The sequence below is a fragment of the Ammodytes marinus genome (genome assembly GCF_949987685.1).
Source record: "Ammodytes marinus genome assembly, chromosome: 13".
NCBI lineage: Eukaryota > Metazoa > Chordata > Actinopteri > Uranoscopiformes > Ammodytidae > Ammodytes > Ammodytes marinus.
In genome coordinates this window covers 24,740,631-24,758,870 of record NC_137217.1, presented here as the reverse complement: position 1 = coordinate 24,758,870, position 18,240 = coordinate 24,740,631, and the positions used below count along the sequence as shown (strand labels likewise).

Sequence of the window (18,240 nt, the reverse complement as noted above, 5' to 3'; positions counted from 1 at the left end):
GCGGAGGGCGGGTCGAGTGGAGAGAGGAGTACCGGGAATGTTTGTGGATTTGTGATCTGACGCACCTGGGGAAGTACGAGAACAAGCAACCGTGCTGTTAGCTTTTTAATTTTTTACTTTACTTCATGGAAGTTTTCCCGTCCGAGGACATGCATTGAGTTCCAGCTGCGGGAATAAAAAAGCCAAGGGAATGTACACGACTGAACGCAGGCGAATGAGCCTGCACGAGCTCAAGAGGAAAGATCCAGTGTGGGTGTCAGCTGGGAGTCTGTGGCAGGACCCCTTAGCTATCGAGCTGAGCGCAAGCGGTTCGGGCAAACAGGTCGTCTCTCCGCGGAGTCGGACCAGAGCCGTGTCCGTGGCGTACATCGTCAACGAGGACGCGTCGGTGCCTCAGACCGAGGAGAACTTATCACTGAAATGTCTCAAGGAAGCCTGCGCGGACGCACACGCCGTGTTCAAAACCATTCCGTTCGAGAGAATATCCCTAGGCACCACAGACATCCTGGATAGTTTCTACAACGCAGGCAAGTGCAGGCATGCTCGTCTAAGAATGGTAATTCTGGGATAACACATGCACGTACCGCTGCTACGCCATTTACGCAAACTGACCCCGCTTGTTTAAATGTCCCCCTTCCAACAGATGTGGCGGTGGTTGAGATGAGTGACTCTTTCTGCAAGCCTTCCCTTTTCTACCACCTTGGAGTGAGAGAAAGTTTCAGCATGACCAATAACATAATCCTCTACTGTTACAAGCAAGACAGCGATATGCAAGCTGTCAAGGTAACTTTAAAGCAACACACAGCCCTGTGTATTATTATGAATGAATGTGCCAGCACAGCCATTATTTAGTTTTGAGACGTTTGTTATTAAACACCTTGAACAACCATCTTAACCTCAATGCAACAACACATTACAATATCTACATCACTGTGTCTACTTTATCCCACCAACAAACAAACAAACAAACCCGAAGATCAATTTACAATCACATAAACACAAGAAAAGGAGCATGATCTTCACATTACATCTCTAAATGAAATGTTGTAATTCATGAAAAGTTCTAGATTTGATGAAGGATGCATTATGTCTACTATGATAGAGGCTAGAGATGTTTTGAAATAAAGAGAAAAACGTTATTCATCCGAGACTTCAACTGAAAGAAAAAAATATGGGCTCATATTTTCATTGTGTATTTGTTACTCAACGTCAATTGATCTTTCGAGGTTAAATAAAGGAAAATGAAATGTAATGCTTAATAAGAAGAAATCCCATGTGTGTATTTGTCCCTGTGTGATGCGTATACTGTATCGTCTGTCCTCAGGAGCAGTGTGGAAGTTACACGCTCATCCCTTACGTGGTGTCGCCTCAGGGCAAAGTGTTTGCCTGTGACACGACCATCATGACGGGGTTCAAAGAGTTGATGCAGCCCAACTTCCAGCTGGAGCCACTGCTGACGCCACTGGTGGAGAGACTGGTGCATCTGCTCAACAACATACACGTTCAGTCCAGGTTAGGCACACACACACACACACACACACACACACACACACACACACACACACACACACACACTGCAGGGCTGTGTTTACTAGTATGTGCTTTGCCAAAAACATAAAGATCTCATATTACACACAATCATGAGTGAGATTGCTGATGCTGCATCACACATCTTTCACCCCTCATAAGTCTGGGCCGGGTACTCTGACTGTATGATAACCTTAAGCTTAAATACCATGCTATCACGGTATTGCGAACAGCTCTTAAATTGGTTAGTTTGAAATGTCTGGGGAAAGAACAACAATTTTATTTTCCGGCTGAACACAATCTTTTTATTTTTAAACAACATATCATTTATTCATAAATAAACGTTTATGATAACACAAGACAATAAATAATTGACTGATTCCAACCAACATTGAAATACAAGCTTTTTAAGTGTGCAGCTCAACAAGGTTTTTAGAGACATGCTCACTTTCTACATATTTCTCTTTCAGTAAAAGTTTTGATGTAGGAATATTCTTAACATTAATAAACTTGTATGTTGACAACCTGTAGGGCGGCACTCATACCCTTAAAACGGTACTATGGCGGAAAATAATAGTGGTTTTGAATAATTGACTTTTTCAAACCATTGTATACCTTGAAACAGCGGATAGCCCATGCATATTCGCCCCCATACTGGACCCTTCCCTGCCAGGTTGTTGAAGAGGGTGAAAGTGTGAATGTGAGATTGTCATGAAACCTAATATCTCCCTCTGTGTGCTAAACAGTGAGTACTTCCGGGAGTCCATCAGGCACGAGATCCGTATGGCCCGGGAGCGTTTCAGCGGCCAGGCACTGAGCGAGGAGTTGAGTCGTATCCAGTCGCGTCTGGACAGCGTGGAGCTGCTCACCCCGGATATAGTCATGAACCTGCTGCTGTCCTACAGGGACATTCAGGTGTGTGAGGGGGTTTTGTGGAAAAACTGCAAATAATTTCTATGTTTACTAATCTCTTTATTTCTCAGCCTCTGTAGCAGAAGGAGAGATTAAAGAAAAAAAACATATCAAATCTTAAAACCCTAGGCTTTAACTTTCAATCACTGGCTTCGTCCTAAAATACATTAAGAATTCAAACAAAATCGATAACATCATTCAAAATGTTTAAAGTAATTACATTTCTGTAGCCTATATGAAAGCTCATTGCCTTCCTCCAAAAGTGCATTAGCATTTTATCAAACATCAATAAAACAAAAACAAACAAAGCAGATAAGAGCATTGTAAATGTTTCATTGTAATTCTGCTCTCTGTCTTGTCAGGACTATGATGCCATGATCACACTGGTGGAGACTCTGAACAACCTGCCCATGTGTCTGGTAGCAGGACATCAGAATATCAAGTTTCATTACATATTTGCTCTAAACAGGTATACCCAGATGACTCTTACTGCTTTCATTTTACCACAAATCATTAATAAACTATTGCAATCCCTTTCCTGTTTATTTGATCAAATCTCCCCACCTCAGGAGGAATAAACCCGGAGATCGCCCCAAGGCTTTGAAGGCCATTCTGCCTATTGTGGAGTCTGGGGGCAAGGTGGCCTCAGACGTCTTCTGCCTGTGTGGGCGCATCTTCAAAGACATGTTCATGAGCTCTGGCTTCACCGATCAGAATAGCAGAAACCAGGCCTGCTATTGGTAAGAAAGGTGGCATTTGTTTGTGTGTGTGTGTGTACTTAGATTGTAGTTGTGTCACTGCACTACCTTTTATAACTTGTTTTTTTACTTATTTGTCAGGTATGGAAGAGCTTTTGAGATGGAGCCAACTCTTCACTCGGGCATCAACAACGTGGTCCTCCTGATGGCTGCTGGCCATGAATATGAAACATCCATCGAGCTGCGCAAAATAGGTCTTCAATGCTTTTAGAGTCTTTACAATTCATTGTGTCGTAATATTGAATTCTATGTATGCACTCAACAAACAATTAGGCCAAAGTCGGGCCACAATTCTGGACTTTTTCTGTTTTAAATGTTTGCTTAGATAAAATGCAATGTCCGTGAAAAACAATCTAATTTGTATTGTATTATAAATTACCCTTAAACTCCATGTTAACAAGGGCAACCTTAAATTGTTTTGTATGGCTGAAACATATCATTTAAAAAGCTAATGTCAAGTCGTTAAGCTTTATATGCAAGCTAGTAAATGTAGGAGAATTTCTATGTAGAACTTGAACTTTATGTCACCTTCATATGTATATAGTGCCTATATTACTGTTCTAGTTTGAAATGATAGATATTTTATCTGAATTTGTTAATGAATTGTTTTGCTTTGTGTTATAATGTGGGTGTTTAGGTGTGACCATCAGCACCCTGCTGGGCAGAAAGGGCAGTTTGGAGAAGATGAAGGATTACTGGGACGTGGGCTTCTACCTCGGAGCCAACATACTCGCCAACGAACACAGGAAAGTCATGGAGGCCTCCGAGAAACTCTACAGGCTCATGGCTCCTATATGGTGAGGCTCCAGCACCAGTTCTTTATTAGTAGAAGTTATCATTCAGTTTGTAGCGCATATGCATTGAATTTGATTGGTATGATAATAAAAATAAAAAAAATCCCCTGTTGATTTAGAAAGTGCTTAGTGGTATTCCGGTCTTGTTTCCATATTAATTTGATGTGGATTAATTACTTTAATGTCTTCCTTTTTAGGTATGTGGCATCCATTATGGAGACGTTCATCCTGTACCGACAGTTTGCCAAGCTACCTGAGGTGAAATCTCCTAAACAGGACACTGTGGACTTCTGGATGGAACTGCTTTTGCAGACGTGTAAACCCACTGTCTCCACAGACCGCTGCCCAGTAAGACGACACTGAACCCATCACTCAACAGTATTCTTAATAGCAAACAGAAAACTTTAATCTTCTCTGGAAGCTACTACATTTGTTATTTGGAACCCTGCTCTGCCCACTTTGATCTGAAGGGTTAACGCACACTACTACTGTTAGAATATGGAGGGATATGGTCATCCAATAATGGAGAGAGTTTTTACTTCCCATTAGAGATAAAAGAAAGACATGTGGCTATTATAAAATATTCAAATTTGATTTTTTTTTATCGCTGCTCCACAGGTGCTCATTCTGGAGCCCAGTAAAGTCCTCCAACCTGCTATTGTGTGTGTGAGCGAGGAGGACGAAAGTCGCACCGTCCAGTTGAAACACATCACGCCTCTGAAGGTATGTAGACCCTCTGTCCCCCACCCCCCCTACAGCTGCCATTTTAAACAAAGGCCTGATTCTGAAAGCCTGCCATACAAACAGAATGCAGATTAACTTGCATGATCAAAGGAAGGACCTCCTTTTCTACCAATGATTTATAATCCAGTGAATGTTTAATCAGGTTAGTAGGCCTATGTGGGTGTGTTCTGTGTCAGTCGGTGTGAAAGAGCGTCTTACATCATACCTCGGAGCTCTCTTGAAGCTGTACATACATGCAAAGAGAAAACCTGCTCCGTCATGAATAATGCACTGTGTATCCACAATCAAACTGTCTTTTCCTTGTGATTTCATTCATCCCTCATTCTACAGAAAGGCTTGCACCAGTGGACTTTCCCGGCGCGTGAGATCCGGGGAGTGAGGTAAAGTGGAGCAATGCGTGTTCCGACATCTCATAAAATATCTGCTCTCAATTCTGGGTGTGGTCAAGCCTGCAGCAAAAGCCCTAGGACCCAAAACATACAGGTCGCCTTGGAAACCTTGGCTGTCAGTCAGATGTTTTTGTTCTGTCAATACGGCTCCAGGCTCTGCTTCCTTTGTTGTCTGAAGGCTTTCTGTTGGTTCCTCCGTGGCTGCTGATCAGTGTGTCTCTGTACTTCAGCCTGGTCTGGCTTTTGTCTGTCGATGTTTGCCACTCGGGCGATTCTCAGCAAAACAGTCATTTGCCTCTGCTGAGTGCCTCAAACACAGCAAACAAACAATGTTATCAGAGTGTACTGTCTTTGGGTAAATAACAGAAATACTTGTAAATGCTTAATGCTCGTCTTCAGCATTTACTTAAATAATCAATTGTCCTATACCCCCCGTATTTGTTTACTTATAGCTCATTCCCTTTGTATTGCAAGCATCAGCTGTTGCTACTCTGGAACCGAAAAGGGATTGATTTAATCAGTGTTGACGTCCTTTGTGTTCAGCAGAAACCCATTAGAATACAGGTTTTGACACTGCCGTGCCCTTTTCTACAAAAATACAAAAAATCATAATCTGTAATGAAAGTGGTTTATATTTGCTTTCCCTCTCTCTGTAGTGCTTCAAAGATTGACGGGCGGAGCTGCTTCCTCTATGTCCTCTCAGATGACTTCCAGCTCTGCTTCCCCTCAGAGCTTCACTGTCAAGGGTGAGTGACCGGCAAACTGTGTGTATTTGTTGTTGTTGTTTGCGTTTGTGTGATTAACTCACTCGCAGACCGACTTGCTTGATAAAGATGAACAGACCAACGTTACAGGGTGCAGGGAGATAATCAGAGCTCCACAGACAAAAAGGCAAACCGATAACTCTTCAGACTTAGTCTAAGTACTGGCCTAGAGAAGTGAGTGTGATGTAATTGTATGTACTGGGTGAGTCATAGTGTATTTCCTTTAATGCCCTCCAGGACAGTTTTTTTTTTCTTCACTCGCTGAAAAAGTCAGTTGACCCAAATCACAAGCCAAAGTATTTCCTTCTTATCTCTTGCGGTGTCTACCGCTGTAGCTTCAGATTTGAGAGATCCACCGCTGAAACATGGAGAAATAAGGGAAATGGTTTTTCTTTTTTCTATTGGTGATGTGATGTGAACGGAGCTCCTTAAAGTGCTCAATGGAGTTATCCTGTAAACAACTAAAAGCTTTGTTTGCGTTCTGTTTTTTTGACGGCATGTGTCATCGTTGAGGTCTTAAACACTTCTACCCCCATGAAACATTAGCATATTCATCTTTTTAAAATGCAATAAATCTTGTTTTGTTTCATGTCTTGTTAAGACTTGCATGTGCATCTTCATGTGCACTATGTTAACAAAAGTGGGACCCGCTTGTAAAAACTTTGGTCTTTCGCTACTAGTGGTCACAAACTCCCAAGTGGCCAGCTGAGGTTGATTCTTTTGAGTCTGCAGTCTCCCACTTTATTACACCAAAGGCTTCTTTTAAGAGCATATTCTCATCAAAATGTATTCCTTGTCTCACCCATTGTTCCTCCCCTAGCTTCTGCGAGCTGGTGAACTCTCTGCTTCAGCAGGCTGAAGCCCCTGCTCTGGACCTTGACCATCTGAGTGAGGGACTACTAGAGGTCAGTCCCAGCCCTCCATTCCTCTGACGCATACTGTGCTCTATTTTAGGTCTCGCTTGCCTCAACAAGTAAAAACACTACTGTACTTGCCTGGGTGAAAAAACAAATTCTCAAGAACATGTAACATCGAGTCACAATTTCGCAAGTCAATTTGGCACTTTGTACACATATCTGTCAAAGTAAATGAAGACAATTATATTACATTTTTTTTTTTCAATATAGGAATTCTGGACTTGTGTTTTCATGTCAGAATTCCCATGAATCAAACATCTGTTCTCTCACCTTTTCACATGTCTCTCTCTTCCGCTGCTTGTGGTTGCGTGTGAAATTCCTCATGAGTCCTCCAATGCTACTGCTCTGTCCTTGCATCATTCTTTTAAATTCTTTCGACAGTTTGTCTATGAGACCAACGAGAATAATGACAAGGTGGTTCTGGGTAAAGGCACGTACGGTGTGGTGTACGCTGGGAGAGACGTGAGCAACCAAATACGCATCGCCATCAAGGAAATCCCTGAGAAAGACAGCACGTATGAGAAACACACACACACACACACACACACACACATATATTTGAGCAGCACTGTTTCTCACAATACTGTGTTCCCATAATGCCCATAATGGGAAAGGATTTGGCAGAGATGACACTTGTTGGACTGCTCTGGATCCCCAGTGCTCCCAGAGTTTTTAGACTTTTCATGCTTTGATACAAATAACTTAGGCTTGAGTTGAGCTGCAGAGTGATGTGGAAATACAAGATGTTATTATTGGAAATGGGATATTTAAAACACCTTTTTAATTTGAATTTGCCAAACCATTCTGTGATCAAAACACAGTGCAGTGTTTATCAAGTGGCACATAACAGCAGCTACAACAAATACTCAAGGGGAGAAATAATGTGTCTAGTTAGTCGGTGTGCAGTGATGCTCCAGATGTAAGACAACAAAATATGAAGATCCTTTTAACTGAAAGGAGACAGAGAGAGAGAGAGAATATAAACCACGTTTAATATGGTGCAATAGCAGTGGTCATGTTCCATTTTTATGCATAAAGATTTCTTCAAGCTTTTCAAGTAGAAATTTAAACATTCAACTCCCCTTGACTTGGTATCAGAAAGTAAATGTAGCTTTTCATGCACAGTCAGGATAATTTTATCATGTATATCTCAGACTATTTCATGTTGTTTTTGACACTTTCATACCTCTGTCTCTCGCAGGTACTCCCAACCCCTCCACGAGGAGATTGCTCTGCACAAGAGGCTAAAACACCGAAATATTGTCCAGTACCTGGGCTCCTTCAGTCAGGATGGCTTCATTAAGATCCTCATGGAAGAAGTACCCGGAGGTAGAAATACCACATTTTTAAACTTACTTAATACTTTAGGCTTCAATTGGTAGTAAAGGATAACTGACCATTACTGGATAAATGCATACTTTCTAATATAGAAGAACAACAACAAAAAAATGTGTTTTAAAAAAAATATATATTTGACAAGATACTCACACACCTTACAAAATGAAACTTATATACACTGCATTCAAAGTCATGGCCTGTTTTCTTGGAAGTGCTGACATAAGGAAGCCCTGCCCTGTATTTACAGCATTGTTATGAGGCAATAGCTTCATCAAGCATCAGCGTCTGTCTAGTATTCTTGCGTAACACCAATAGTGGGTGGTTCCGGAAACATCTTGCTCATTGTAGAAAAATCTCTTCGGACAATGACGAGATTGACAGAAAATTCCCTCAAGATTTGTAAACGGCTGCAAATGACATCTTGATTTGATATTGCCTTGTTGTAGTTCAGAAATCATAAAAAGAGAAACATTTTTATTTTACAGTTTAAGTCCCATAATAATCAATACCCTTCAATCTGTATTTTTCCATTCCCGCTTTCAGGAAGTTTGTCATCTCTGCTGCGCTCCAAATGGGGTCCCCTGAAAGACAATGAAGCCACCATCATCTTCTACACCAAACAGATCCTCGAGGGACTGAAATACCTTCATGACAATCAGATAGTCCACAGAGACATAAAGGTGAGCAGAGCACCCTGGGACTCTGTGTGGAAAAATAGTAAATTGTGGTTTAAGTGGCTGTTAACATGTCTTTTGTATTTGCTTCAGGGTGACAATGTTCTGATCAACACCTATAGTGGGGTGTTGAAGATCTCTGACTTTGGAACCTCCAAACGATTAGCAGGGATCAACCCCTGTACTGAGACATTTGCCGGTAAGATGTTGTATATATTTGTTAAACTTGTATGTGTTTTCACACACTTGGATCCCTATTTTTAGATTTCCTTCCCTTGTAAGAATGTATCATTTTATGTGTAATCTAATTACAGTAGTTGCATTTGATTAATTGTTTTTGTCAATTTTTCAATAGGAACTCTCCAGTACATGGCTCCAGAGATCATAGACCAAGGGCCTCGGGGTTATGGGAAGCCGGCTGATATATGGTCCCTCGGGTGCACTGTTATTGAAATGGCAACAGGCAAAACACCCTTCCATGAGCTGGGAAGTCCTCAGGCAGCCATGTTTAAGGTAAATAAGGCAAAGTTTTATTTTAATTTAGATGTTAACCCATTGATGACTATGGCAATCTAGGATGCATGTCCTTAATGCCTGAGGGTTTTCTGAAAAAATAGTACAAATTGTCAAGTCTACCAAAACCTTAATATCTAAGCCTGTGTAGCACATAGAAACATGAAATAAAATACATTTAAAATTAAGGTTCACAGGTTTTATTTAAACATGCTCCCTTAGCGCTTACAAACCAACAAATATTTATAATGAATTAGATGAATTAGAAAATTATTAAATATTGTTAATAAATAGATGCAATGTGTTGTGTGATTTTCGTCAGTAGTCTATAGTAGACCTTGATTCTGTGCAACAAACGCCACTAACTGTTCTGTCGCCGACACAGCCGACGTATTTTTTTTAATTATTTTTTTTAATTTTTATTTTTTTTATTTTTTTTATTGATGTGATTTTTGGCAAACCACACAACTTTTGGGTGGTCACGTGGTCTTAAAAAAATCAACAAAACCCACCTCATGTGTATTTGAACCAATGACAGTGCATTCTATGCTGGGAATGCCATGAAAATTAGATAAAGTAACAATGCTGCGCGACGCAGCATCAGGCAGGAGATACAATGTGGCATCGCGCAGCAGCCGTCATCAATGGGTTAATACATGCTGATAGTGGTGTTTCCAGAAAAGGATGGTTCCCAATCTGGCAAATATTGATATTTGGGAATTGGGGCTTCATAAATGATTCAATTCTCTCTTTGTATTGAGTGAGTTTTCTTAATAACTGTGGGATGGATTGCAATGAAATGTTCTAGAGAAATGAATGGTCCCCACTGGATGAATCCTACTGACTTTATTGATTCCCTGACTTTTCCTTTAGCGCCACTATGAGGTCAGGATATATTATAATGACTGTAGTGATTCCAGAACAACAACAACAATTTCCTTTCAATTGTAAATGATATAATCTACTCCAAACTCTTGTCAGTAACCTTTTAAACAATCCCATCCAGGTGGGCATGTTCAAGATCCACCCCAAGGTTCCGGAGAGCATGTCGGATGAGGCAAAGCGCTTCCTCATGAGTTGTTTTGAGCCCAACCCAGATGACAGAGCCACGGCCCAGGCGCTGCTGACGGACACTTTCCTCAAGTCTTCCCCCCGGAAGAAAGCTAAGGCCCCGCAGGAAGCCGAACCCAAAGAATACCTCTCAACCGGTGATGCTACAGCACACAGCAGACCATACATTGCTCTTTTATTTTAATCACCCACTTTTTAATTTATACTTTTATTATCTTAATTAGGGCCCGACCGATATTGATTTTGGAGTGCCGATGCCGATTATTTTCAGAGAAAAATTACGATTAAATCGGCCGATTTAAAAAATACATAAATAAATAAATAAAATCCCCAAAATATATATTGAAAAAAAAAATTTTTTAAATATATTTTTACTGTTGAAAATATGTACAGGAACTTTTTCTTTATTGCAATACGCATTGTCTAAAAAAAATAAAGTGTAACAAATATGTCTAAATTCAGACATTATGCATTTTATCTTACTGCACCCAACCCTCTGGAACTCCCTCCCCCCAAACATCAGCATCTCAGACTCAATAAACTCATTCAAAAGTCAACTCAAAATTCACCTCTTTAAGGAAGCATAATGACACCTGACTCCACTTCAAACCTTATTTAAATTTTTTCTGTATTTTGTTTTCTTTTTCTACATGTATGATGTAAAGTGTCTTTGAATGACCTCCAAGAAAGCACCATATAAATTCTATCAATTGTTATTAACTGTCAAGCGATGACCAATGCCTCTGCTATTGGTTGCAGGGGGAACTGTCAAGTGTATATTAATCCAATGTATTACAACACATCTGCTACTGCTGTAAATAGGCTATAGCATTAATGCTATTCAATTAGGCTACCTCCAGGGCAGAAATACATTTCACACATGATTACTTGAAAAAAAAAAAAAAACGGCCAATGCCGATAATTCCGAAATATGCGAAAATCGGCCGATTAGTCGGCCGGGCCCTAATCTTAATTGCTTCCTTTTACACGCACAAAACCATACCATCGCTGTCTGGCAGAAACCTTGTATCTCCATTTTCCTTTATTTTTATTTTTATGCTATTCTTATTGGATCACATTTCATGTCTGTGTGTAGGTTTTAATCAACTTGTAACCAATGAAAAGCTTGTGAATTGATGACACAAGAGTTAATTTGTATTAAAAAAACATTGTTTCTTTTGTCTCTTGAACAAAATAATCCCTTTTCGGACATATAAGGTTTTCTGCCCGACAACAACCATATGCTGTTCTTGCACTTGTTATGACACCTGTGTGCTAAGTGTCTGTTGGTGTCAGAGATTTTGAACACCCGCACATCTAACCGCACACGTCTGTCTGTTTGTTTTGTTTTTTTTTGCTTTTTTTTCAGCTGACTATCAACGTAGCATGTCTGTGCCTATCTCCATCCTTGTGGAGGACACTGATTCCTCCTCTGGTTCAATGGACCTGTCCTGTTCCCTGGACTTCAGGAGCATCCAGTCTAATCTCTTAGCAGGTGGAATGTCAGACAGCCCACCCAGCAGCAGCAGCAGCTTCCTGTCGTGAGTTAAGATTATTACCCAACATGACGATAAACCCATATACAGTATAATCTCTGCACCAGCTAGCCATAGTTCAGCAGGATCTTACGTCAGTGGCAAACCTCACTGGGGTTTCCTGTGTTGGCAAGAAAAGGTCACGATGCCAATGTATGAAAACACCACAATCTACAGATAAGCATTTATCATCAAATAACAAATGAGTCATTGATTTCCATGCCTTCATTTCTTTTCAGTGGGACTTATATTTCAGTTGATTCAATACTTTTTACCCTTACTGTCTTTATTTATTGATCTGGTGTGATTGATCTCTTTATTGCCCCCTACTGTCCAGAATACCTGAGGACTCTCCATCAGGAATGTGCAGTCCGGCCTCGACAGGGGAGAATATCGGTCTTTTTATGCTGAGGAAGGACAGTGAAAGGAGAGCCACACTGCACCGGGTCCTCACCGACTACATCAGTCTTGTCGTCTTTAATATACAGGACTCTGTGCCTCAGGTGGGTGAGGCACAGATAAATCAGTTATCAGCCAATCAATCCAAGACCAACTTTATTTTTATAGCAATTTTCATTGACTGACAGAGTTCTTCACAGTATACAAAAAAGAGAATGCTTGTTGTCAAAATCACTTTTTGTCAAAATCAGTGAATATCTCCTCACAAGCTGCAACCTGTCTGTACTGTGTTTGCGCTGAAAAAATTCTCCAGAATCACTGACTCCACCTTTTAATGCTGTTGAGCCTAAGGTCATTTGACATATTATTTACAACTGGTTTGGCGTTTTATTTCTCGCGTAAAAGCTGTTCAGTCTTATGCACAACAGCATTATCTCCCTGAACAAACACAAAATAAAGAACTATAAAGGCTTTGGCCGGACTCTCCACAATTATTAATTGTTTGTCCGACATTTGTGTGACGCAAAATATTATGAAAATTTAAGAGATAACAGCTATGCTATATCATCCAAAATGTTTTGTTCACTGAAGCAAAGCGTTATTCATAAAAGTTGTATTATATACAGCTGTGTGACATCAGTGGGTGATTCGAAATAAGTATTAGTATCACACCTAGACTGGTGTAAAATTGGTCTACGTCTATCCCTTATAAACTGGATACAATAAGTGTACTATCCACGTGAAGAGCACTATTTTGAAATACATAGAAGGACAAGATCCTAATTTTTTTTCTCTCAAAATCCCAGGGATCGTCGCTCACTGCAGACCACATCACTGAGCTCATTAGCTGCTTGCGAGACAACATCCGCTCGCCGGACAAGAGGCTGTTGACCAGCAGTCTGCTGGACCTCCGGGCCAAAGTGCTCGCTGCTACAATACCACTGAACAGCCTGCAGGTGGTGCTGTTCAGCTTCCAAGATGCTGTAAGTTAACCCAGTGACCACATACACACACACACACACACCTTGGCAATAACACCAAGGTCAGCTGTATACTTCAATGAGGCTTTTTAGCTTCCTTTCAAACATCACGTTGAACTATGTGCTCTGTATGTAGGTGAAGAAGGTGTTGAGGCAACAGCAGGTGAAACCTCACTGGATGTTTGCACTGGACAATCTGCTAAGACAGGCGGTACAGGATGCCATCACTGTGCTCCTACCAGGTACTGCTTCATCTTAACATGTTTAATGTTCAGTAGTTTGGGGGTTTGAATCCTTGGAGAGACAGCAGATATTAAAGGGCAAGTAAGTGTGGTTGCCAGAGTAACATTTTTATTTATCTCTCCTTCCATTTGTTGACTTTTTTTCTTTTTCATTCTCTATGCTATCTTCCATTTCTCTTCCCCACGGACCTCCTCTTTGCCCCCTCCAGATCTGAAAATCCAGCTGCAGTCCTCGTTCGAGATTGAGGACAGCTCTCCTGAGGATCAGTACGCCGACCCAATCACTCCTGTAGCTCTAGTCCCTGACCAGCTGGAGGAGCCAGTATTTGAATTGCAGCAGGCGGCACCCACAATTGAAATCCTGCCTCCAGCCAGCCCTATATCCCATACAGACTTCCTCCTAGACACAAACTGTCCCCTCAGTGAGGAACTGAGAGACCTAAGACTAGATACCAGAAGGTAGCGTTTTCTTCACGGTGATGCTTACGGTCTGCATTTATTCTATGATGGCCTATGTGGGGTGATATATATACTGTGTGATGTCTTTGGTTTTGTTTTCAGGGTAACATAAACTGATGTTTGAAATTTAAAATTAAATGAACACTGCTGCTCACTCTGGCCCCTGTTTAAGGCAGCACACAGTGATAAATAATAATAATAATAGAATTGTGAGTTGCTGCTTAGTGCTGAGTGATGGTGGCTGTCGTGTGTTTCAGACTGCTGAATCGGCTGAACGAGAAAGAGAGAGAGTACCAGGAGCTGCTCAGGGAGTCTGTCCACAGGAAACAGGAACAGATAGATGCAATGAGGGAAGCAGCGGTCACTAAAGGTAAGGCTTTCCAGCACAATTACTTTGGTATCAGTGGCAGGTGAGTGTAATGGTTTGTGTAAGAATCTTTATCTTAGGTTTATTTGGAGCACCTGTAATGCCAAATCGAGATATATCCAAAAACTAGTTTTAGCTAGCCCAATTGCATTGAAGGAAAGAATCACCGTCCTCTTTTTGTGCGAAATGCATTCTTAAATTAGGTTGGAGCAGTCAAAATAAATCAACTTAATTCAAATTCTTAGTTCTGAGGTTTATTGCTGAGATGTATCCCGCCAGTGGTAGCACACTTTCCAAGGAAAACAGTGCTTAAAATACTTTTGGAATATACTCAATCAATATCTCATATCTTGTATTGAATTAGACTTTAAAATGGTATTCACTCAATTAGTGTCTTTGCCAGGATCTTTGACTTTGGGATGACAAAAACCTACCAGTCCAGTACTCTAAGCAGGTTAAAACAAATATTCAATCATTTGTGTAATCTATTTGATGTGGGTCAGATGTTATCATCAGACTTGTCAATCCAGGTAAAGTATTCCTGTTTGTTATCATTCCTCCCTGCTTATATTTGATCAAACAATATACACATTTTAAAATGGAAGTTACAAATGATAACAATAAACTATGACTATAACTTATAAATATTTCTAAAGTTGTTTGCCAGTCACATTTAAAGGGTGAGCCAGTATCTTAATATTTGGTAAGAGCTCAGCCTATAGTCGAATGATTAACCGCACAAGCTGCAGCATGACCGGTATTGAATCAAGGGACCAAGCCCTCTTTGGAGTATCAACACACTCAGTGATTCCCATTGCCGTTTCTCAACACTTGTACCAGTCTATCCCCGCCACGCCTCAGCTCTGGGGCTTGTCAGAGTCATGGACCCACAACAGCTTGTGTGCTCAAACTTGACTTGTCAGTTTTGGGTAATGATTATAGTCCTGGGGTAGCACGATAATTGTTTTTGCCGTGTGTTAACGTCAACACCATGAAGTGCACTGTCTGGAACGTAAACCAGAACAGACACCCTAAACGGTTGTAACCTCTGTGCATTATAGATGGTGGCTTGGCCTTGCAGAAAAGCTCCAATCCAGAAGGGAAGGCTTTGGTGCGCTGGCTCAAGTCTGTCCCTGTGGATCAGGACACAATCGACAAGGTAAACTACAGCTGAAGCTCAGCCATTCATTTTTGTTATACTCCACAGGCTGGTTGGTATTACTCATCTACCCACTGTTAATTCACGCCTGTGTGATCCTGTTTTTTTTTTTTAAGTTGCTCTCTCACGGGTTCACCTTGGACTGTCTCCTCCACATGGCCTCTAGGGATGACTTGATCTATAGTGGAATAAGGTGAGCGTTCTCCTCACATCAGCATCGCACCATCCATACATATGGAAAACCCGTAAGAAGGGATTGTTGCCCTCAGAGATGGTGGCGTAGAAAAGATGCAGTATACATTGTTTATTTTGGATAATAATAAAAACGCCTTAGTGTTGTTTAATATGGCCATATATTGTAACACTGTATTTACACCTGTTTAAATCTGTCCATAATCGCTCTTTCAGAGGTGGTATGCTGTGTCGAATGTGGGCAGCCATCACAGATCGCAGGAAGAACCAGCTCAGCACGCACGAAGAGGACAGCGAGGACACTCTTCTTTAATGGCTGCTGATGTTGTACATCAAAGGGACAGATTTATTGACAGGCTGGTCCTGGACGTGAGGCAGCTGTGAACATAACTGACTAATGACTATGCAGGGGAACTGCTGTAAAGCGGTATAGAGCTTTCATTTTAAAGGTTCAATCTCGCTCATTGATACATTTGCAAAAATGTTTGTGATATTTCACTGATGATGCTGTTTTACTACGTTTACAGAAAACTTAGCAGGACCTAAGTTATCAAGGGAATACTGTATTTAAGATGAATGTCTGTACATTCTGGGGGGACAAAAACACAGATTATTTGAGTATTATATTATTGTATGTACTGTTAAAATTCATTCAGCTAAAACCATGAATCTCAGGCTGGCTTGTTATCTGTGTTTGTTTTTAACACAGACAAATCTTTTTTATTTTTTTGAGGGAGTGACTTAGCTTGGAAGAAGTGATGCAGCGGTGAACAGTCTTAAAATTCCACACGTGTTTCCTCATCTGTTTTCACAGTGTTGACATCACCTTAGAAACAGTGACAAGGGCTTTGTGTGACTGTCTCTGTCTACTGTGTGTGTGTGTGGGGGTGTGTGTTCATGTTCTTTCACAAGGTTTATTTGTAGGTCCACTGTTTGTGTTTCTGACTTCTAGGTGAGGACATTTTTCTGATTAATTATTTTGTCTACGAGAATAAGTAAACGTGGGGAGAGAAAATGTTAGGATACAATTGAAAACATTTCACACTTAAAACGACATTTGTTTGATTTGTTCTTTTCCAGTGTGTCATTATTGCCCTGTAGCCCCAAGTGATCCTGTGTGAGGATTATCATTATTTTGATAAGCTCAACATAGTTACATTATCAGCCCCCAGTGCTCTGCCAATTGGGATATGACTTCATTGAGAGACTGGGCTTTGCTCCTTATAACCATGACACTCACTAAATATATTAGTGAATGTCATTTATATTCTTTTTTTTAACAACTTGCTTCAGCATTGAATTTATGTGTTCATATTCCTTTTACGTACCTCTTCATTTCCGAATTGAATGAGACATAAAAAGCCACACCCTCCATGCTGTCAAGCAGGTCATTAAAATCAGCTGCACTGTGTCGCAGCCCATGTACAGCAGCAACTCCTTCCATTATTTAAAACTGACAGTTCCATTTCCTGTGTTCATAGATTTATGATTTATTCATCTAGCACCTTTACTTCCACAAAGAACTCTCCTCCCACTGTGGCCAAAAATACTGTTTAAGCCTCTCACATTGGAGATCACTATCTCTGATTTACCTCTGCAATACTTCAGTCTACTGCACAAATAAGAAAGTACAAGGTCAGTAAATTAAGTAAGGCATCTTCCTACTGCCTGTGTCCTTGGATGGTGTCGGAAAGGAATATGTTACTGAGATTGTATCAACCAAATTCAGTTTGGCATCATTCTGTCCCCTCGCTCCACTCCCCTGCTTCCAAGTCATTTTTGGAACAAATTAATCCTGTGATAAATGCTCGGAGAAATATCCCCCTGATTTACGAGTTTAAAATAACTGAAACTGTTCCATAATGAACTTTGTGTAAGTACATGCTAAGGATTGAGATGTGCTGTGTTGTTTTTAGGAATGCTATTTTATTGTTGAGATATTCAACTGACTTGTAAAGCCTTTAAATGGTGCACTCGTGGATTTTCTTCCTAAAGTAAATGTCTATAACCCTGTCTTCTCTAACCACATAAAACTGATATCTACATGCGCAGACTTTCTAATACTTAAAACTGCTAATAAGTGAGATTAATTGTATGTTCAGCTGGAATGAAAACCTGTAGGCTATCCACATGTTTCTCTATTGCAAATGGTTGGTGCTCGCTGTTGTGCTTTCTGGACCTAATCTCGAAAATGCATATCCAAGATAAAGAAAAATATATCTCGTCAACTCAATTGTTCTATACAAATTGACATTAAGTGGGTGTAACTGCACTATGCTAATATTAAAGTGCTACGTTAACTGTGAGTCACCTCTCACCTCAAACTCATTTCCTACCACAGATAATTGAATGTAATGTGAGTGCAACCCCCCAAGAGTCTCCCCTTTTCTAATAAGCTTTATAAAACAATAGCATTACGATTGTTCGGCTAATAGGATGGAAATGGTTGGCTTCGATCACATATAATGGTATAATTTGAGAGTACACATTGAAGGGGGTATCATGT

General features: G+C 40.6%; 1 protein-coding gene across 1 annotated transcript; it reads left to right on the top strand.

Annotated features, from left to right (window-relative positions):
* Positions 1-61: 61 nt before the first annotated feature.
* On the top strand, positions 62-17,907 carry LOC307259730 (mitogen-activated protein kinase kinase kinase 5). The gene is made up of 28 exons (XM_080039677.1): positions 62-527; positions 644-783; positions 1,325-1,512; positions 2,274-2,442; positions 2,802-2,908; positions 3,009-3,179; positions 3,279-3,391; positions 3,835-3,994; positions 4,189-4,339; positions 4,610-4,714; positions 5,066-5,115; positions 5,781-5,870; positions 6,709-6,793; positions 7,187-7,320; positions 8,007-8,134; positions 8,687-8,823; positions 8,911-9,016; positions 9,173-9,330; positions 10,337-10,538; positions 11,771-11,942; positions 12,274-12,439; positions 13,142-13,318; positions 13,452-13,557; positions 13,767-14,016; positions 14,274-14,386; positions 15,445-15,542; positions 15,659-15,735; positions 15,951-17,907. The coding sequence occupies exons 1-28, from the start codon at positions 191-193 to the stop codon at positions 16,045-16,047; spliced, it is 3,987 nt and encodes a 1,328-aa protein (XP_079895803.1). The 5' UTR covers positions 62-190; the 3' UTR covers positions 16,048-17,907.
* The last annotated feature ends 333 nt before the right edge of the window (positions 17,908-18,240 follow it).

Bases quoted from the DNA above. Each gene is read 5' to 3' on its own strand.
- LOC307259730 (XM_080039677.1), top strand. From the start codon at position 191: ATGTACACGACTGAACGCAGGCGAATGAGCCTGCACGAGCTCAAGAGG. The intron at 784-1,324 runs GTAACTTTAAAG...GTCTGTCCTCAG, and splicing joins GCGATATGCAAGCTGTCAAG to GAGCAGTGTGGAAGTTACAC. The intron at 5,116-5,780 runs GTAAAGTGGAGC...CTCTCTCTGTAG, and splicing joins CGTGAGATCCGGGGAGTGAG to TGCTTCAAAGATTGACGGGC.